This window comes from Dufourea novaeangliae, unplaced genomic scaffold, assembly GCF_001272555.1.
Source record: "Dufourea novaeangliae isolate 0120121106 unplaced genomic scaffold, ASM127255v1 scaffold89, whole genome shotgun sequence".
In the NCBI taxonomy this organism is placed as follows: Eukaryota; Metazoa; Arthropoda; class Insecta; order Hymenoptera; family Halictidae; genus Dufourea; species Dufourea novaeangliae.
Genome location: NW_015373988.1, coordinates 4,007,829 through 4,030,633, shown reverse-complemented (window position 1 = coordinate 4,030,633; position 22,805 = coordinate 4,007,829). Strand labels below are relative to the sequence as shown.

The 22,805-nt window shown below is 36.1% G+C and overlaps 1 protein-coding gene across 7 annotated transcripts in view; it reads left to right on the top strand.

The window, feature by feature from the left end:
- The window catches only part of LOC107187604 (calcium-activated potassium channel slowpoke), a 135,257-nt gene that overhangs the window by 29,308 nt on the left and 83,144 nt on the right, over positions 1-22,805 (top strand). For all 7 annotated transcript variants that reach the window (XM_015575731.1, XM_015575734.1, XM_015575732.1 and 4 more), the window contains 5 exons: positions 4,851-4,912; positions 5,268-5,364; positions 6,312-6,575; positions 9,890-10,057; positions 22,648-22,739. In XM_015575731.1, coding sequence (XP_015431217.1) covers positions 4,851-4,912; positions 5,268-5,364; positions 6,312-6,575; positions 9,890-10,057; positions 22,648-22,739 — 683 coding nt within the window. The remainder of the gene's footprint in view (positions 1-4,850; positions 4,913-5,267; positions 5,365-6,311; positions 6,576-9,889; positions 10,058-22,647; positions 22,740-22,805) is intronic.

The window sequence follows — 22,805 nt, the reverse complement described above, 5'->3', positions numbered from 1 at the left end:
AGCGTAGTACAGTTTAGTATATAATTTCCTCTTTTTTTTCAAATGTTGTTGCTTGTATAGAATCGTGCATTCTCGCGAAATTCTTTTAAATTTCAACACAAAATGCTATCCACAATTGTATGATAGTTTACAGTTCTCATTTCAAATCTATAATAATAAATCGAAATGATCAAATTCGCAATCGAAACGAATCTCTACGCGACACCCACACAGATATTTGTAGTTTTTTGCTTTTAAGCGCTATATTGTTTTGTAGTAAACAACTCCTATCAAATTAACGATTAGTCAAGAAGGAAAGAAACTTTATCCCAAGAGTCCAATGTCAACAATTCTCACGGCGGAAGTGGTTTCTACTAGAAATACACGTCGACAATCGCTTTCTCTGTAATTCCGCGCCCCTTCCTGACTGCTCTCTTTGATAGTGTTTTATTTTCCCCGCTGCCTTTGTTTTTATCTCTATCTTCCTATGCTCGTGGTTACAAACGATTTGGGTCAAGCGCTCTGGCTCGTTAAAAAAAAAAAAAAATATAGGAATTTCATGTGGCCAGCCGTTCACCCGACGAAACACTTTGCGTTCTGAAGAACATCTCATTCCGTGTCGCGAGGTTACGCGAAATACACAAAATGATAGGTCGGTGCACAAGTAATCTCAGCTATGTCTCGAATACTCTGAAGAATGTGAACGAAGCAAAATTTGTGTAATTGTCAATTAAAAGGATTTTCTTTAAATTCTCCATGGGAAATGTGGGTCGTTAATGAGCCAGTTGAAATTTCAATTTTTCCGGACTTTCCCCCGAATTTTCCTTTTTATTCAAAAGACTTTTCAACATTCGACTGAAGAAGCGATTGTAATAATGTGACAGAGATTTTGATAGGTATACCAGAATTTTTTCAGATTTTTTGGAAGAAATTCTGGTATACTACTTGTAAAATCACTAAAAATGATGGATAATGCCTGTTTTTCTCTTTACCCATCAAAATGTCAACGAATGTATAAACTGTACTTTGTTAATTCGTTACCCTTGACAGCCACTGTACGAAGGAGAAAACCGTACTTTGTTAATTCGTTATCGTCGAAAGGAACCTTCACGTCCGAGTGACAGTCGAGCACTCTGCAAGTGCTAGTTTTCGCTCCTCTAATTCTAATCGGAAAACATACGGTCGTATACAGACGGCACTTACAAAGAAGTGTCTGATATCGGTCTCCCTCAACACCAGAATAGACTCTCTTCACCGCTAGCTACCGGTTCGTGTTTTCGACCCACTGTTGTCATATAGCTACGTATTCTGAATTACGAAATGAAATATTAGTATCATGTAATTTTGTTATATCTGTGAGTATATAATAGTTCCTTTTAGTCTTGTATATTTTAAATGTGTATTTGAAAGATTCTCGGTAAAAGAAGACATTATTGGAATTTTGTATCATACAAACGATGGTTGGTTGTTCGTTCACCTGTAACGCTGAATTTCCGAAAAAAAAATCACTTTTCGGTTCTGTTTTATTTATGTGTTTACATATACATGTTTTTTTTTGAAACTTTTATTTCTATTCTTGCCTCCGTTTATATTTGTCCTTTTATTTTTACACGTGTGTCATGTATGTCGTAAGTGGCTAGATCATTCACCTATTATTGTGTTGTAGATACGGAATATTTTAACACGTTTTACGCGTAAGTTTTGAAAGATATAGTGACAGTGAGAAGTATTCATCCATCGGTGAGTCAGGCTTTCGGTTGATAATATTATTAGGTCGATGAGTAAATTCTGTTTGTTGATTTTTCGAACGATGAAATCTAAGAGTTTTATGTACCCTCGAAAAATTGACCGTATAAATATTATTTTGTTACTCTTATACAAACATGAGAAAGTGTTTCTTTTTTCTCGATTTTCTTTTAGTAGATCGGGGTAATACCGTATAACCTCCTAGTAGCAATTACGAAATTTACAATCTTAATGGTTGTATAGGCGAGTCCTTGATCAACCCTGTCGTTCTAATGCTTCATCGGCTTATAATATCATTCAGATCCCTGCGGCAGGCTTATATAAATGGTATTTGCGAGCATTTCAAGTTAAGTTGATGTGCTCGAACCCTCGAGGAAAGTTCGCGACGAAGAATGAACGGGGGAACGTTTATGCTCGTACACGCGTTTCATTCTTAGCTGGGGAAAAGTGGATTATTGGTAATAGGCCTTGGCACATTGAAACCGTGTCAGTCGAACGAAGAAGGAAGGGCGAGTGTGCTCGGTGTCAGATCCTAACGTTTTACTTCGAATGGGCCAGCCGTAACCGACGATTATTTCCTCCACCTCCGGCGTCAAGACAAATTTGTTATATTCTTGGAAACTTATACTGGCCGGTTGCCAGCCGGACGCTAATGACCTTTCTTCCAGCATACGATCCATTTTCCAAATTCGGTCCTCCTTTTACGGCGTCTTTTACTACAATCTCTGCGTTCATTTAACTACGAAATTGCTTTCTCGTTCATGATTTAGGAAAAAGGATATTTTATTATTATTATTATTAATTGTAAATATAGATAGAGGGGAAGTTAAATGAAAATGAGTATATATTTATTTACAGTAGTAGACGAAGAAGTTGGAATTTTTTCGAATTGTTTTTCAACGTTAACTTAAAACTTCAGTTATTTCTATGTTCAAATTTTACATCATTTATTCTCAAGATGTAAATACTAACGGTGAGTAGACGAAAATAAGATTTAGGTTGAGTTCGAATTTTATTTTTGCGCGGGAGGGACAAGTCACGGTTCTAAAAATCGGGTTTTGTCGTCAATTGAATCGAGACGGGGACGAATTAAATAACGAATGAAGCAGATGTGACCCAACTCCGATACGGTCTGTCCGAAGAAAAATAGACGGTGGGACAGTAGATCGGGGATGATGGTTTCGTTATGTAGGTCGAATAGGGTCACTCCTTTGGTCGTCGACGAAAGGTTGAACTCCAATTATAGCGTGCGAATGAATAGTCGATTATTATCGGTCCATGTGAAATGATCTTTCCGAACAAGACACTAATTTTTGTTTTGAAATACGTAGGTACAGTTTAGAGTCTCTTTCACTTTGCTACAACTTTTTAACAAATTACCTGTACGTCATAAATTTAAAAAATATATATTTTTATGAGCTAGTCGATTATAAGATAAAAGACGAATAATGTTGCGTGTATCAATATATAAGGTTTACTCTTTTTCATTTTCTCACTTTGAGAGTACTGCCTTTTGCTTGCTGTACGGCCTTCATTGTGAATTGTTACCTACGTTCCGCTAATCATTGCCTCATGAGATCCGACTGAAATCGGTTACGTTTCTAATTCGAATGCTTCAATAACAAAGTTCTATCTATTTATAACATAAAGTAAAGGTTTCCTATGATCTCATATCTAAAAATCGAACGGAGTAAGATCCGCTGATCGTTGATGCCAACATAATACTTCACGGCTAATTTAGCAGTCATGGCTAACACTTAATGGGCCTCCAATTCCAAGTGTTTCAGTGTTGTTTAATCGGTGGAAGAACCAAAATTGTAACGCTAAGAAAATAGAAGGTACTTAGATGGATTTCAAAGCTGCTGTTTTCCTAAACGTCACTATAGATGAGATGAAGTTCCCATTCTAAAATTTTTACTTCTGTTAGATTAACGATACTGCTGATTCACTGGTGGATATTTACGCATATCCGTTACCGTTTTCACCTGTGGCAATCCCCGTTGCAAATGCGTTCGAGCTTATAATCAGCAAAAATATTCTTCAATAAATTAGTACAGTATTCACCAATAATTTAGTAAAATATTCTCCAATAAATTCGTGCAATATTCTCCAACAGATTAGTAAAATTTTCTCCAACGAGTTCTTCAAACACATATAAAACATAATATTTCAAACATTCGACTTATCTTTTTACAAAGAGCCATCATTTTGTCGCTTGTATCATCAATAACAGTTCACTCCGTATGTTGACGGTCGATACGAAGGTTCCGTTTGCGGTAATATTTTACTTTGTTAATTCTAATATGCAGCCACATGGCTACAGAGGGACCGAATATTGGCAGAGTTCTTCAAAGAAGTTTTTCTCACATTGACCGGTTATTCGTTAAGAGAGGATCGCTGGTTAAGCGACGTATTTGATAAGGAGCTTCGAATCGATGACGAAGGAGAAATTCGTTGGCCGGCCAAGAGTCAGTCGGCGTCTTATTACGGTTTTAAGCACACGACAACCTTGAACTTTAAAGTACGTTTGCTCCGACCAACACGGAAACGTTTCGGGGGTTGGCCTCTTCGACGAGGTCCGGGGCGCGAGCAGCCAGTTAAAAATAATTCGAACGCGAAAAGGTGCATCGAGCTCGTAATTGTTCGGTGTCGTGTACACGACCCTTTTCGAGGATGATTTCTAATGATCATTTCCACTCGTTTCTAGTATCTTTAATTCTTCATTTTTCTCAGAATTGAAAATGTTATTCCGTTTTATACACTCCATGTTATTCTTCCTCAATTATCATTTTCAAGGTGCGTCCACTTTTCTGCAGAATTTATCATATAATGAGAAAAATGTATTAAAATGATTTTAACAAGACATGCATGCTTTGTATAAAGAGAAATGAAACTTATTTTTATGTACTGTGTGTGTGATATTGAAGGGACAAAAGTATGAATATTTGCGTTAATTAATGCAGAATTGAAAGTTATGGAAATGTATCCACTTATGAAAGATTTGACCAAGGTAATAAATTCCTCATATGGAATGTTCTTTATCGAATAACATCCTTGATTTATAATGCTCCGTTAGACCATGACAAGACAGATGATTTAACGACACCCCATATTTTCTGTTTCAGGTGGTGCTAGTTTTCATTCTCAGTATAGCGTCGCTTATAATATACTTCATCGATGCCTCCAGGTGAGAAAATTAATGAACTTTTTATTTACCTTTAACCAGGTCTCAGATAACGAATTGTAATATGTTAATTGTGTTTGTGGATAGACATTTGATGGGAAAAATATACAAAATATACAAGATTTTAATTCGTGATATTTTAACTATATATCATTATAAAGACGGAGGATCAAATATAGTTGATAGCAAGGAAACGTATCTTTTACAAAAAATACAGAATGTTTATTTTCTTTGGCCCATACAATGTCAAGCGAAATTCTTTTCAAAAAGTGTCCTGAGAATGAAAAATTATACAAATGAAAGATTCCATACAAGTTTTATGGTGTTATTATCGATAATGCGACATTTTTTGTTACAGCGAAGAGGTGGAACGTTGCCAAAAGTGGAGCAACAACATTACTCAGCAGATAGACTTAGCTTTCAATATATTTTTTATGGTCTACTTTTTTATACGCGTAAGTGTAAACATCTTTAATAATAATAATTCTTTCACTTGTTGATGATCTGCTCGAAGTCATAGAAATTTTCTTATAATAGAATCCACAGAAGATTCGATCTACCGTACAATAAATTGTACAGTTGTTCTTTCATATATTTGGACTTAAAAAAAAAATTTCTATCAATAGTTACGTCGTGGTACAAATAACACTCATTAAAGTATTTTACAAAATTCTTCATAAAATCATTATATATAAATAAAAAAATTTGTTACCATATTCAGCAATGCTATAGACGCATAAAATCCTGAGTGCATTTGTCAGAACGAGAATTGTAACGTGCACGTGATTATTGTACAGCGTATCGTACGATGCGATCGTTTGATGGCAGTAACGTTCCTGCCATAAAACCTTGTTGCATTGTAGGTTTGATGAACGATAGATTTGAACGTGCCTATAATACCAACGATTTTCTGTACGCTTCTAGTTTCGAAACAGGAGCTTCCTTTTACGATCACGTACACTGCATTTCGGTTCGACCTATCGTACACAATAGATCGTTTCGTCTATGATCAAAACGATGGCAGAAGTTGTTACTATTCGACATACAGTATCAACTGTACGATATTGATCCATGAAGGCTCTCAATTTATGAAACTTTTATGATCAACAATCGTATGGTATTGATCCATGAATGCATTCAATTTCTGACACATCTATGATCAAACACTACGTATATATGACGTATAAATTTTTGAAATTTCTCTAATCACTAGACTACGGATTTTATTTATTTATAGCATGCAGAATTATTTCACAAAAATTTATAATTGCATAAACACCCGCAGTCTACTATAGTTGCATAGAAAATATTCGAATTGATACAAGTTAACAGAATCTTTGGCGATTTAATGAACTTCGCAGTAAACCAAGTCACAATAATAATGTTTGTTCTCTTGGAACAGTTTATCGCCGCCAGTGACAAGCTGTGGTTCATGCTGGAGATGTATTCGTTCGTGGACTACTTTACGATACCACCGTCCTTCGTGTCGATATACCTCGATCGGACGTGGATCGGACTGAGGTTCCTTCGAGCCCTACGACTGATGACGGTCCCTGACATCCTCCAGTACCTAAACATTCTAAAGACATCGAGCTCCATTCGTCTCGCCCAACTCGTTTCAATCTTCATCTCCGTCTGGTTGACAGCTGCTGGCATCATTCATTTGGTAAGATATTCTTTCGTTCTTTAACCCATTAAGTGTTCTATTTCATTTTGAAAACATGCACTCGTGTGCTTAATTATTTTTAAGTCATGACGAGTGTACTCGAGTAAAGCAGAGTAAATGCATTTGCTGTGAAATTGAAACAAATTCTAATAAAACGACAAAATTACTCTTGCGACTTGAACGCCATTTATCGTCCACAAACAGTCACACACAATTTTATTTCAACAATTTTTTGATATTTATTATAGTTTTCAAGATATATATAGAAACATAGGAAAACACACATTAACCATTGATGGGTATTCCTCACTCTGAAGAACCAAAAAGTAGTAAATAAATTGCTTCTATTGAGGTCCCCTACAAACCTGCATAGTTTACAAAAAAATAAAAATTTTCGAGTTACTCTTATTATTTCATGAAAGTAGTTGTTTGAAAAGCGAAACAACCAAGTTCGGTTCATGATATGGTATACGATTTTCTTCCATAATGTGAATTTTTCACTATAGCTGTACCGTGTGAACTTGAGACTTCCAGCGGAGTAGAGGGTCACATTACTGAGAAATGCGAGACTTTTACGACTCAACATCATACAGTTATCACTGAAAAGGCTTTTTGGTCTAAGGCGTGCTTTTTTAGAAAGTATTTGCTTACGCTTCTTCACATACACTTTTACGATATAAACAGTTGAAAGATTGCTAGGGAATAAAAGAACACACAATGAGAAGAAACGATATCTAACAGTGTCACACTGTCATTCGAACCATTCATTCGATTAACCCACTGGGTACCGGTTTATTTGAAATTAATTTTGCATATGGAACAGATTTAATCTTTTTTCTAAACTGACAAAGTAATCTGAAATGAACAAGAATGTATATTTAGGCAAAATAAGTGGATGGCAAGTTTTAGTTGTTAAATGTACCCAAGGGGTTAAACAGTTCCTTTGACTCGTGTGTATTCATTCAGAAAGAAATACTATTTTACTCTAAAAATTGAAATTCTCAAGTTCATTCGATCAAACCTTCGTATTTAATCTGTTATCTTTCATTCGAAGCGGTTCATTTATATAACAAACTCATCCATCTCTGATTTCTATCGTTCTCTTCAGACGGCAGTAAGAGGTCCTATGCATTAATGTAGTGGACTCCTCTATCTCCTCTACCTCAATGCAGTGGATTCGCCACACTACTATTAGATTCATCCCATAAGTTATGCGGCACTTTTGAAATTTAAATTTAAAACAATACAATTCAACGTGACCGTCGCTTAAAGAAGACACCTTCAGATAATATTGCGTCACAAATTCACGAGTGCAGACTTAATAGTCCTGTTATTACAAATGTTTAACCCTTTGGCTACGGCAGACTTTGGCACGCACCGGCTGTACGGTACGGTACGAATTCACTCGCGACGTCCACTGGGTACGGCGAAGTTTTTCGTTAGACATGCATTTCTGAGGAAGTATATTAAAATATTCAAAATACTGAATTCTATTACATTAAACCAATATTACTTGAAGTGAACAGTAATTTTAAGCTTTTTTCACAATATTTAATAATAAAATTTAATAATATAATAACGTGTGATACATTTCAAAACATGGATGAATACATAATCCTACATTACATTTTTTGCATTCGTAATGTGTATCCTTTCTCTTATCATTTTTTGCACACACTACACATTTACGCCTTGCACTTTTCCGAATTGCTGTATTGCTTTCATATGGAGACGGAAAATGCTTCTGCGTCAAACGAAAAGGCTCATTGATAGTATCTTTACATTTTAATTTATATCCATTACTTTCATCTAAGCTGTATTTTCTTAATATTTGTTTTATTAAATTTAAATGAAATTTACGAAATGTTAAATTTCTTCCAGTTACATAGTTATATAATATAAATGTGTTATATACAGCTAAATCGAATAAATGAAAAAAGAATTTCTTATACCATTTTAAGCCTTTTCTGGTAGAATTTAGAGTGTATAAAACTTGATCAACTTTGTCAACCGTCCCCATTGTTTTATTATAATCAAGTATGCATTGTGGTTTTACTATTTTTTCTTTTGTTACGTAGTTTATCTTGTCGGTCTCAATCATATTGGGACAATGATAGGTGGAAATCATTCACATTTCCCTTTTGTTCATCCATTTCAACGCTAATACATTGTTCACTGACCGAAATATGTATTCTCCTTTGTTTATCTTTTTATCTAATTCCGACCTATTTTTTCCCAATCTGTTTTTTCTTACTGTTCCATATGCGTTGGTTAAGTTTTTATGTAACAGTAAGAACAAACTCGGACTGCTGTACCAATTATCGGTCACGAGTGTATGACCTTTTCCAAGATACGGTTCTAAAAGCGTCATTACTATCTGGCCAGACTTTCGTATCGATGTAGACGGTACATCTTCAGATATTATCATGTTGACCCCGCAATATACAACCAAATCTTGAATATAGCCTGTCTGGCAATCACATAAGACAAAAGATTTGATCCCAAACCTGCTTCTTTTTGACGGTATATATTGTTTAAAATAACATCTTCCTTTGAACAATAGCAAACTTTCATCTATGCATAACTTTTCAAATGGATAAAATGGTATACAGTACGCTGGGATACAGTACGAAGACAGTCAGTCGACTATCGGGATATATACAGTGTTTCCAGCGATTGTATTCCGGTCTATACGCCACTTTAGAGTAAATCAGTGCTAAAGAAGGTTCAAGAAATTTCAAGCAGGTCTTAATAATGACCCTCGTCTCGAGGGTCTGTAGAAATACTTGAAGTCGTTTTACGGGTTACTTACTGAACACAATTTGGCTGTGACTAGTGAAGAATTGGCACAGATGTTGAAAACATATTATTCATTGATTACTGACAAATTGTTGTTTATTCTCACTAACATATGGACCCTTGAATACTTTAATGCTGTAAGTCGATTTTTTACGAATCTTATAAGGGACATCACTCAAGTGTAACACGCAGATTTTTATGCAATTTAGTACAAAGGTATTATATTTTAGGGGGTGAAAGCAGTTAACAATTATTAAGAACAATATGCAAAAAAGTGTTAATTTGAATACATTTTTTAAACAAATTGGTATTTCGAAGTATTTATTTTTACTGTTATGAAACACAATTTTTGTTAACAAATATTTTTTCTAAGTCAAATAATTTGGGGAATTAAAGACTGTATTTTTCAACCCCCGAATTTGAGGACTGTTTTCACCACCTAGATATGAATGTCAAAAGCTAAAAAAAAAAAAAAAAAAAAAAAAAAAAATAAACGTTTTGTTTCTCGTTCGCAGCTTGAAAACTCAGGGGACCCATTCGAGTTCACGAACCCGCAACAGCTTTCGTACTGGACTTGCGTTTACTTTCTGATCGTGACGATGTCCACGGTAGGATATGGCGACGTTTACTGCCAGACGGTCCTCGGCCGAACATTCCTAGTATTTTTTCTACTCGTCGGTTTGGTAAGCCTCCTTTTTTCCATCTGTTCTACATAGCTAAAAAGTATCGAAGTTCAATATTACGTATTTATCGAAAGAAACTAAAAAAAAAAACAGCCCTTTGTAGTTCACTTATACAATAGGAAAAGTCTCGCGTGAAAGACTGAATGGCCTGAGTAAAAAGAACTAAATTTTCTGTTTTTTCTTTCGAGATATCTTCGTTTACTGGTTTCTTGAACAGGCAATTTCGTTTTCTCCGAGATGTATACACGGGCGAACTCTGCGAACCAAATATGGCCGCCGCCTTGGTCTCCACGCATGAAATAAAATCTATTCAATCTAATCGATTATTCTCATGAACACTCTTGCTTTCTTAAAAGAATTTTTTAGGAAGTTAAGATTATTTTTTCCGAACGTGAGGTTAAAGATAGAATTCTTTCTATAATACTTTCGTCCCATAAATTAATTCTTAACGAATCGCTATAAAGGGTAACAAGTTTCATAAATAAAATAACGATTGTTTAGTTGCGTCAGTATCCGAATAGGTCGCAGAGTTCGTCACGCTAGAGTAGAACCGTCACATTCGCTGTCTCGCCAATGACTATAAATTAATATCGTTGCTAATTTTACACGTTAATCATTTTATTGGCTTTTTTTTTGTTCAGACACTTGATGTAGATACTAGTGTGCAGAAAGTGTATTGAATCAGTTTTCCATACATATGTATATATACTTGATCCTCGCGACACGCAAGATCTCCGCCGTTTTCATGCTTCATAAATTTTACGAGTTCACTATGTCTCCACAGAATGATACGTCTGTAGATGAAATTGGCGAGGCAAGCGATGGCCGTGAGACTTAATATCCCCCTGACACACAAGACGGTGAGCATTTCGAATGCACAATGTCCTCTGGTCGATTCCTCGATCATCGATCTCTCCACGATTTTCATGATCTGCATATATCGAAATTCTTATTTGGAGAATAAATTAAGGAAGTAATTCTTGATTACCAGTGAAACATTACCATATAATAATGCAAATTTTTCGTCGCCTTCATTGAAACGTAATTTCATTCTAGTGTCATTCTGTTGATAATTTTTGCGACGTTGCTCTTCTGAATTGAGAAATTAGCCGCGTGATGCCCTTAGGAAGTCAATAAATTGATTAGAATGGAATTTTTAAAGTAGCCTTGGAACAAGGAGCGTTCACACGAGAATTATAAATGTTTAATTAAAAATTCCTGTGCGTACACTTTTCAGAAACTTTACTTTCTTGGGAATGAATTATCCTGTTGGAAATATTTCAAGATTGATTAGTCGAATATAAAATAAACGCACGCGTTGAATTGTTCAATGAATATCGCGAAGAGACAGTAAATGGGTGCGTTGCATAAAATGTTTATCGCAAGATTGTTAAAATATTAAAATTTTGAAAAAGAATGTTAAACTTGTATTGAAATATAGAATATTTTTAGATATTGTGATTCCATCGAATCACAAGGGTTACCTTACAGAATTAGAAAATATTCACTTTGAAATAAATGAATCTTCGCATTTCGGAATTTAAGAATGATATTTATTAACGTAACTACCTAATACACACGTTTTTCATTCATGCTAAAGTGAAATGATAGCTTTCGTTGACTTCAGGAAGTTCACAGTATAGCGTTGAAGCCACTAAACCACCGATCTTATCTGGAAAACTTCACGAAGTTTCTTAGCATAATGGGAATTTTAACCTGTAGAGTAAAGTAGAGGACTGGAAGCTTATTTTTAGGCTCCAGAAGGGTCGCTTATTTTTCGTAGTATAACATAATAACAAACATATAAAAGTTGTAACTCGAAAATATAAAAAGTCATGAAAAACCCTTTCCGTCCTCTAAAGGAATAAAATCACCTGATACGTTTCGTTCCTCTAACTTTTTTTCGAAAAATTTGCATTACCTACTGGTGTCAAATTAATTTACAAGTTTCTCTGATAAAGAATACAATTAAAAATCGAAGCTTGAGTTTGGATCAAATTGAGAGTTAAACAGTTCGTTGAACTCGTGTTTATTGATTCAACAAGAAATACTACTTTAATCTTAAAATTGCAATTCTCAGGTTTCTGTTCTATCAAAAATCTCCATTTAATTGGTCATCTTTCATTTGAATACGAAGTTTCTTAACATAATGCGATAATTCTTAAATTACCCGAAACGACATAGTGTCTTCTTGAATAATTTACTTTACCTGCAGATGACTCGATAGAGACGTTACGTTTTTTTTTTATCGTAACCGAGCAGGTACCAGAGGACAGTGTTATTCGTCGTGGAATCGATCGCTTCGTTTGAACGACGATGCGCAGTGTCAGCGACAAGCATGTCCTGTGCGCGGGTGTGCGTGCATACGTGAGCATATGTAGCTTATCGATCCTGCCTACTTACGTATGCATTTACCATTAAAAAGTTATACCAAAGAAAACCAAAATTTGTCGATTTTGCCGGGAAAATCAACATTGCTTTTGCCGACATTGTGGATGATAAGGTTCCGAGCATCGCCGTTTAAACGTGGCCCCCACGTCTCTAGCGTAACGTTTGTCTATGGATGTCATTAGTATTACGAACGATTCCACCACCATAGCTCATGCTGTAATCCGTCGAAAGTTGTAGAGATATACGTATACTGTTCCTCTGGAATATGGCAGATTCGACAAACCTTACGTGGTATACAATGGCCCTCGTATATGATAAAAGTTTCTCGATGAATTGAAGACTCGACTCGTTTTCTGTGGTGTTATTTTACGGTTTTTTTATGGATCTTTGGAGATAATTACGTCGTATAACTGAAAACGCTTGATTTTTAACAGCAAATACTTGATATTTAATGCTTTTTGGACTATTTTAAATTTTTGACTTTTCTGAGATTTTCTGACTGCACTTGATGTTGATTGAAATATTTTATTGGGGAAGTAATGACTAGATTATGAATGTTTATGCATTTATGGCATTCCAGATATGAGGAAGTTATTTAGTTAGGAACATAATTATTACAGCTATTTTATGATTAAAATCTGATTTTCTTTCAATGCTTTTGTATAAAGGATAATGATCAATAGAGTTTCTATAGCACTACTTCTGAAGATTACAAACTTTACTTCTGTTTCTCCAGGTGGTTTCACTTCAATATAAATTGATTATTTGAATCGTAGATCTCTTGTTGACCTTACGTTTTCTTTATTTATATGACAAATTTATCCTAATGTACTATCACTACAATTCACTACATGAATTTTACTTAAGAAAGAAGTTATCGTATCCTGGGTTACGACACAGTCTTTACACATTAAAAGTGTCCTGTTTTATTTCCAAATGTTACTGAACAGTTATTTAATCAGTTACGAATACTAATATCATAATAATAGGAAGCAATAAACCTCCGAGGAGTCTCATTCCAAAAAATCGTGAAAGTAGTATCTCACCTTTATAACATTTCCTACTGTCAGCTTTTCACCTACAAAACTAACCGATTGTACCGATAAGAGGAGCGCGAGTCGAGTCTTCACGAGGCATCGAGAGGACCCACCGTAAAAAAACGTGCACCGTGCTGTGGTCACCAAGCAGCTTTTCTAAACCTTCTCTTTTTTACTATCTATCGAATCGTACCTGTTTAAAATTGTGTCCCGTCCCCCGTAAAGTCGCATATATAAAACAGCCTTATATATGCCACGAGAACAACCAAAGAAAAAGAAAAATCCCCCCCCCAAAAAAAAGAAACTAAAAGAAAAGACAAACCGAAAGTAACGAGAAATTCCTTTACATCGGCTTACGAGAAAGCAATTCGCGGTGCTAGATCGGTCCACCTGCACGCCAGCTTTGGACCGTGTCTCTTTTTGCTCCAACCGAGACCCGAAACGTGTAACACGAAAGGAAAACGAAAGGAAAAGACGAGAAAAGGAAAAACGAAAAGCAAAAAACAGAATAGAGAAATGGATTACCCGCCCCCAGTCCCTAAAGAAAAGAAACAAAAAAAAACATCGAAAACGAAAAGAAATAACCGAAGTACCGAGTATATAAGAACTCGAGTGTTCTCTATTATAGCGATATACTGGCTACCTGTGCCTTATGCCTATACCTCTATGTGTGGCCGTAGTCGGAGCCGGTCCTGATGTTTTCGTGCAGCTATGCCCACTCTCGTTTTCTAGGCGCGAGACACGCACGCGATGCTATTCGTTTCGGTAACAACGACGCTCGCGTGCAATGATTCGGAAGGAACTTGTATATCGCTTTGGCCCGGCTGATGCTCGAACACGTGATTGATGTACACCATTCCCTGTTTATAAACACGCCTCGTCGACTTGCTTTATCCAGTGGCCTCGTGGCCATCCCTATTGTATGAGGGAGATGATGGCTGACAGATTAAAATCGATCCAATAATTGTATTCTCACAAGTCTCTAGACGGCGCGTGCTTATATAGAGGGAATGCTGTTCCACAACGATAACGAGGGCGGTATAGATTTACTTTGACAGGAACCACTGGACTCTATGCTATACCTGGAACGATAACTATGAGTGTTGGGGGTCCAGCTGGCTTGTTAGAGAGAGAATAAATTGTGTGAGATATCCTTATTTATCTTTTATGGACGTGCAGTAGCGTCTATATCTGCCTATACCCAAATTTGCTATGGGACAGTAACATTACTACAGGATAGTGTAATAAAGGATAGACGTACCCTCTGTACAACTGGCTCCCTTGGCTAGGCTCATTTAGGGTTTCCCCTACTCTGTTATCGTTCCAGGTATAGTATATAGGGTGTCCCAAAATAGTTGTAAGTCCTTGAAAGGGGTGATTCCTGGGGTGATTTGAAACAACTTTTTCCTTAGCGAAAAAGTTCTCCGAGGCTTTGGTAACGAGATATTAATGAAAAACCCCGACCAATCAGAGCACCAGTCTGCCGGCTGAGTTCCCGCGGTAGGGCGTAGCCAATGTTACCGCAGGACCTCAGTCGGCAGACTCGCGCTCTGATTGGTCGGGGTTTTTCGTTAATAGCTCGTTAACAAAACCTCGGAGAACTTTTTCGCTAAGGAAAAAGTTGTTTCAAATTACTCCGAGAATCATCTCTTTCAAGGACTTACACCGATTTTGGGTCAATCTGTAGAGTTCAGTGATGAGAACACGCACGCATGCATACACGAAATATTCACGACGATCTCCGACGGCGAGCTTCTATCGTCCTCGTATATCTACACGCCTCACTCTGTCGTATGATAAAGAAGGGTCTGTAATGCGGAACATCGCGCGACGCCGCGGCCACCTTGCGCTTCATAGTCTCTCGGGGCAAGGTGATTAGGAGAATGAGACCTTCTCCGTACACACATGTGTAGTCGCTTACAATTCTCTCTCTCTCTCTTTTTTTTTCACCCCCGTATCTACAGCTGTATCACTCGACTGCGCAGACTTCCGGGGAGTTTTACTTTCGTTCAGCGCGCACACGTGAGTCTCGAGCATACTAGGCCATTGTGCTAACGATGGCACAGAATCGCCCAGGTTGTGTGTCCCATTTGGAGACCCTTTGCGATCGGAGAGCGCGGAGCAAATAGCTATCATGAAAGCAAGGAGAATAGTTCTGACTGCGAAATACACGTGCTCTTATGCGTTTTGTATGTGTGTTCTTTTTATCGTTGATGAGACCGATCGCAGAGGCGTTAATTTGTAAGCGAGAGTGTGTCCTCCGAGGGCATGTTGAATCGAAGGTATGTTGGATGTACAGAAAGCAATACACTATGATAGGATATATGGAATATTATATTGAATTATCTTGTAACGTAAGTCGGATGAATATAAGTGGACGTGTTTCTATATTGATGCACTTAAATGTGAAATACGGATATTTGTGTATTAATCGATAGGAGTCTGTATGATGTTTTATAAATATTACACATTTTGAGCTACTTCAACTAGTTTATATTAGCGTAACTGTTGTTCATAGAGCTTTAAAATTCATTAGACAATACTGATGTTAGACCTTCAACAATATTGTAGTGCCTTATTCCATTTACTTCATATATGATAAGTGTCCGAATACTTCTGAACGGGAGTGTACATATTCTGTATATTCATTTTTCTTCGTCACAACATTCCTTCTTCGGAAACACACCTGCTTGCAGAGCCAAGGGAGGAACACCTTGCGCGATTGACCCGGTAGAGGTTCGATTCCTAAAGTGACTGATCGAGAAGTTTCGAGAGAGCACAGAAATTTGTCCGCGAGACGAATACATTATATATATATATGTAGATATCGCGCACGGAACCGGAAACGATCGCGGTGGCTACGGTACATTATCGCTGGAATAATGCGAATACACGCACACACAGAGAGATTTGTTGCAGCAGCAACAAGTTAACGCCTTTTCGTCTGAATTCTAACAAGAACGAAACATGGCTGGGTATGATCTTCATTTGTATAATCTAAACATCTCTCTCTCTCAAGCTCCTTTATTTACGGCATATACAACTTAACTGTCCTGTTCTCTGCGTTTCGATTTGTTCTACGAACCTCGTCTCACGCTCATTTGTCTCTGCCCTATTTTTTTTTTTCTCTGTTACATTCTCCAACGAGTGTATCGATCATCGTCAACAAAGTGGTAAATCGAATCGTCGCAGCTGATTTGATTTGTCGCGAATAAAAAAAGCAAAAAAAAAAAGAAACGCTCATTCCTGCGAAACTAACTTGTGCTAGTAGGAGCCCCCTTTTGTAATCTATCGAACGAGCCTCGAGTCCGTTACGTGACCGTGAATTTCACCTCCGTTCGTCTACAAGTATGTAACATTTTCCGATTTCGCGAAAAACGATCTTTCGAATTGGTTAAGGTTTGTTTTCGGGAATTATTTGCTGTTCCTGCGTTGCGATTCGAGGCACGTGTACTCTCCGAAAGGCACGTAGTCTGACTATGACTTTAACACGATGTTGGTGTCTGTTGCGAGCTTGATCTTTGACTGTTCATTCTGTCTGTATGTCTGTCTCTGTTTTCTGCGAACGCTAACATGCTGCTAAAACGTCACTCTCATTAAAATACACACGTGTATGGCCGCTTTGACTTTGGTTCTCAAAACTATGCCGTTGCGAAGCGTGTTCGACGTGTTCTTTACATGTCTCTCTCTCTCTCTTTTTTTTTATATTTTTATTTTCTTTCCTTCTGTTGATCGCGAATATTCCCGGACAGTTTTCAATTTGCAGCCCACGGACTCCGTGTGCGTCTTGCTGAGGTACTTCAAGCTTCATGCGCGAACTTCCGTTGGCGAAAACTAACCCGTTAATCGTATACCATAGTTGGGCACAATTTTATCCGAGTAATGCATAATGAACAGTAATGGTATCTAACATCCTGACCTTTAAATAATTAATGAGATTAAATATAATTATTTTCTAAGAGTCTATTCATTCAAGAAGAAATATTATTTCAATATAAAAATTGGAATTTCCACGTTTGATCAATTAGAATGACAAAGTATTCGTTTTTATTTTAGTAGGAGAAATTAACCTTAGAACGACACTGTTGCATTTTTAAATATAAAAGTTATTTCGAACTGTGTGCTAAAAGGGTTGTCGTTCGGTATGCTTTCTTTATTTGGCGGGGTCGTCAGCGACCCTATCATGTCGTTCTGGGTGTTAACAGATTGATTTAACAAAGTTCAGCACTTCAGGATATATTTTTTAATCGTTTGACCGGTTTTAGAATAATATACATATGCAGTTTTTCTTTATATTGATTGGAATCTATGTTCTGTTTCTTTCTTTATGAATAAAATGTTTAATACCATTATTATTGTTAAATTGGGAGACGATCAGTTTTCGTTACGGGAGAATAAATTAGTGTGTACATAGCTTCTTCTTCATTGTTTGATATTTTATAAAGGAGCAGTTTGATTCCATTATTTATTGTTAATAAATGAAAATAATGTCCTCGTACCATTTAGAGATGGGTTTGTTTTGGAACCTTTTCAAGCGGTTTGGCACTCGGTTAAAAGTATGATGTCACGGTGATCTGATGTAATGTAGGTATGTGATTTAAACATTCAAACCGCTTCAAACTGAATTCAGTAGATTCCGTGAGTCAGATGATGATTCGAACGCGGTCGAACGTTTTACATTTAGGTGAAGATGTGAATCAAAGAGGACGAAAACTTTGAGAAAGAAAAAATTATATTACTCTTGTTTGCAAGGCAAAGTATGTACTTAATGATAATTAATATTTATAGTTATTTAATTAGTTTTATGAGACGAAATCATAATACGGTATTATTTTGTTTTAATTTCAGAATTTCTGAGAATTTTGTTTCTGGTTTGTGAGTCTTGGAGTTGTTTCTCTTAAAATGAAATAGTGCATCTATTATCAATAAAATTCTGGAGTCTTACTGTTCATTATAAAGGGGTATTTATTGATTTTGTAATTACAGATATTTTCTCCTTTGTATCTTGCTGATTTATTATGGTAATCTGTACATGGTATCTCTTAACGAATGGAGATTTAATAATTACATATGTACCACAGAATTTACAAAAATTTATTATCAAAAATATCAGATTTATTAAGTAGAATCTATATAAAAGTATTTAAATCTGTTATTAGCTTTTTTATCGACAAATGAGGGAACCCCTTAAAAAAATGTATCAAAGCAAGAATAATATTTTACTATAGTAATTGATCGAATTAAATTCGAAATGATGTATAAAATAAGTATGAAATATTTAGTGTATTCTTGGTTGAAATGTTTCAGAAGATAATGTTACTAAAAAATTATTATACATGTTATTTGAAAACGATACACTCGATAAAATTGTTTCCAATTACATTCTTAAGAAAATCTTTCATATCATCATTAGCAATTTTCTATATATCAAAAATTGAATTTTTTTTATAACACATCAACTTGCGTAGTATCTTGTCGTTTCGCGATACCCCATGAAGCTCGAATTAATCGATCGGAATCGTTCCAGAAATATCTACTAGCCGTTCGATATATGTACACAAAACCGCTCCTCCTACGACACATTCTTTTTATTCTAATTTCCGTTTAAACGCAGTGTCTTTAGTTGCCTGACATGTCTAACAATAGCAAGAGAGTGCATATCTGTGAATTACTCGTAACCGAGACTCAGAAATTGAAGGGAGCACTATGAAATCCTGACGCGTACGAACCGAACAATGTTGGGAACGTGTGTTGTTTAAGCTGATTTAACCGAAATTTGTCAACCCGTGTTTACAGTGGTTTCTTGATTATTATCGTACCCGTAAACAGCGATAGAGACATTAGACGTAGCGTAATTGCAAGAATTAAGTAGCGCTTCCCTCGCCTGCAGCCCTTTATGAGAAGGTACCAAGTGCGACGTCATGGAAAATCGTTCACACGATTGCAATACTCGAGAACGTTGAATTATTTACACGGAATGCTTGGTATATCAGACTTATCCATTTGACAATAACGGTAGGGGTCTGCTTCGCTCTAAATGTGCACGAAGAACAACATTTAATCCATCTAGACGTTTTAGAATGCTTCGTCCTTTAACGCTAGTCGAATAACGGAGTCCTCAATAAGCTTTCCTGATTTTTCTGTTCTCCGCTTCTGAAACAATCCAACGATGTAACTCTGCCCTGATTTTCCTCTCTGTGTTTCTCTTGTCGTGTTATATTATTATTATCACACGTGTAATTTTCAATTGCAGCTTCGTTTCTCATCACCTTCTTAACAAATCTTTACCTCATTTCCTGCACCGTCACATATTTGTCGATTACATATATGTATATACATTATACATTAACCTCGTACTTTAAATCTGCAGGAAAGCTGTAAACGGGTTGTCCTGGAAGGAAACTTCTTCAGGATTCAGAATTGTCGCAGGGTTGTAGGATGAATAAGATAGTGCAATATGCAAGTACACTATCAATTAACACTAGAATAACCAGCGTTGACTGTATGCTAAGTTAAATTGTGTAATATATTAATGTATGTAATATATAATACTATATAGCTTAGTACAGTGCTATATAAAGTGTATAAGACATTAGAGGTTCACATAAATTTCGATAAAAGTATCTTTACAATTTCAGTAATTGAAAAATAAAATATTTGCAACCCGTAATTTTGACGGGTTTGATAGTTTTAGTGTTAAAAATATAAAACCAGGTTTCATGATTAATGAAAGAGCGAAACATTTATTTATGAGGATTGATTAAAGCTTGTGGTATCTGTAGTTATATCAACTATTTGTGTTCAGGTTTCGCATATGTGTTTTATTTGATCTTTGTAGAGTAGTAACTTACTCCTCCATTAACTGGTGGACCTGGTCTCATACTTTTGATTGGTATGCACATAAAAAAATATTACAATGCATTTTCTTAAATCTTTGCAACTTTTATTGCAGTATGTAAGCGAAAAAATGAGTTGATTTATAAATTTGTATATTGTCAAAAATTTATTATGTTTATCGATCTCATAGAAATAGATATACGTTTATCGCTGGTGGTTCTGGTGTTGAAAAAGATTCATGGTGTATACAACATTTTCTTTTTATTCACAATGAGTTGGTATAATGGACGACTTTGGTGGTTTCCTTCCAAGATACCCTGTATTTAGGATATTACACAGGGTATTAGAACGAAATTTGATTCTATTATTCACGAATGGTGAGTAAAATTATAAGTAAGTAAGAAATAATAAAGCATAAGCTTGAACGTAAAGTTTATTCAAGTAAAATGGGAATTTTTGTTTCGGTACTAGAAATGACTTATTCGTTTTAGATTATGTACATATATCGTGAATTTCGTACGAAATGGTAAGTCCGGTAATTATAGCGATCATGTCGGTAATAATATCTTAAGAGGAACCAATTTATTTTATGGACTCGGCCGTTCGGGTACTGTTAGTCACCCATTTCTTGATAGTTTAATGACTCACATGGGAGAAACTTTGGTTCTTAAAATAAATCAAAAAGCCACAGATGGCGGCCATTATAGTCGAGGATGGTCTGAAGTTGGTTGGCTGAACACTCTAACGGCATTAGTTTGCAACAAAGTCAGATATCTCTGTTTGTTCATCAACTGTTAGTCATCAAGAACACATTGTTATTAAGAAATTAAATTTATTGGTAGTTAACGAAGAATGAGCTATTTATAAAAAAGAACGAAAAAATGTATCTGTGAACTATTTATTATGAAACGATCAGAAAGAAAACACAAACAAATAACAATATTTAAACGCAAAAATATAAAACATAGCATAATTTTATAAGCAATATGGTAACATGTATTTTCATAATTCAATACGAAAAAGAAACGTATGGACAAATTTAGAACCATTTTGTGAAAACTTTCGGTGTTAAATTCAAATTTGTGACAGGCAAATGTCTGGTAAAATCAAATAACTCGATGGTAATCAATTTGCCTTACAAACCGACATAATTCATCGAATAACATCTCTACGAAAACATTAAGTCATCGTGTAATAAAACAAAAAATAATTACACCCAGAAACGAGTAAGTCATTTTTAAAGTATACGGAATCAAAAACTTTCATTCTATTCGAAGCAGGCTTCATTTTCAGTTCCATGTTTCTACACAACATTAACTATATATTATTTTCTATAAATATTCTCGAACACGTGCTTAATACTCTGTCGAAAAGACACGAAAAAAAGTGGTGCAACTGACTAACTATATTCGCCTTTCGTAATCTTTCCTTGGTGTCATAAAACTGCTTGAAGATCTGTTAACACGCTTCTCGCCACCGCACTCTACTAACTTGAATGATGTATTATCAAATTTTTAACAAATTCATTTCATACCAGCAGAGCTCCGTCAATAGACTCTTCTGTTCACGGAATAATAGATCGAAAAATCTACACGAAAAGTTTCTCTCTAAGCGATGATCTTGAAATATCGGTAACAATAGAACGTTCTCTGTATTCATTACCGTGCTCGAGAACGAATGGAAACATTGCTGCGAAAACGAAGTTTAACGATCAAAAAGTTCCACCCACGATTCCACACCATGAATATTTCATTTAGTCGAGCGCGCAACGGAAAGAAAAGCATGGATTACGATGGAACGAATCGTCGTGGAACGAAAGTTATACCTTTTGAACTCTCCATAACACTGTGACGCGATTCTCTCGCGTCCTGCAGAATGGGGGCCGCCCTGGGGTTTGGAAGCCGACGTTACTTTCACGTTTCGATGCAACTATTATTATAGCCCATAGTATGACACAGCGATCGGCACTATTCACGGCGGAGAAAAAGACAAAAACCGCAGGGGACACACGTGCACAGGCGAAATATAGGGGAAACCGTAGGTCGTTGCTCCTTTAACCGCATATTTCTCTAGCCCTCCTCCCCTCTACTCCCTCTTCCCACCATCCTCCATTTTGTTTCTTTTTTCCTTTTTTTGTTGGCGTTCTAATGCAACTTGTATTGTCCGAGGAACCAGCCGGATAGATCGCCTGAAGAAAGGCCCACCACGCTCGAAATACATTCGCAAGAACCACACATACATAGATGGGCCGAGTTTGTTTTCACAAAAAAAAAAAATCGGTCCGTAGTGGCACTAGTGTTTTCCAGTTATGATTTCTATTTGCAGGCAATTTTTGCTAGTAGCATACCCGAGATAATAGAGCTCGTAGGCAGTAGGTCCAAGTACAGCGGCGAATACAAGCGGGAACACGGAAAGAGGTATTATAATAAATATAAAACTATACATCCTTCAATCCTGTCTCTTTCGCCTGTAATATTAACTCT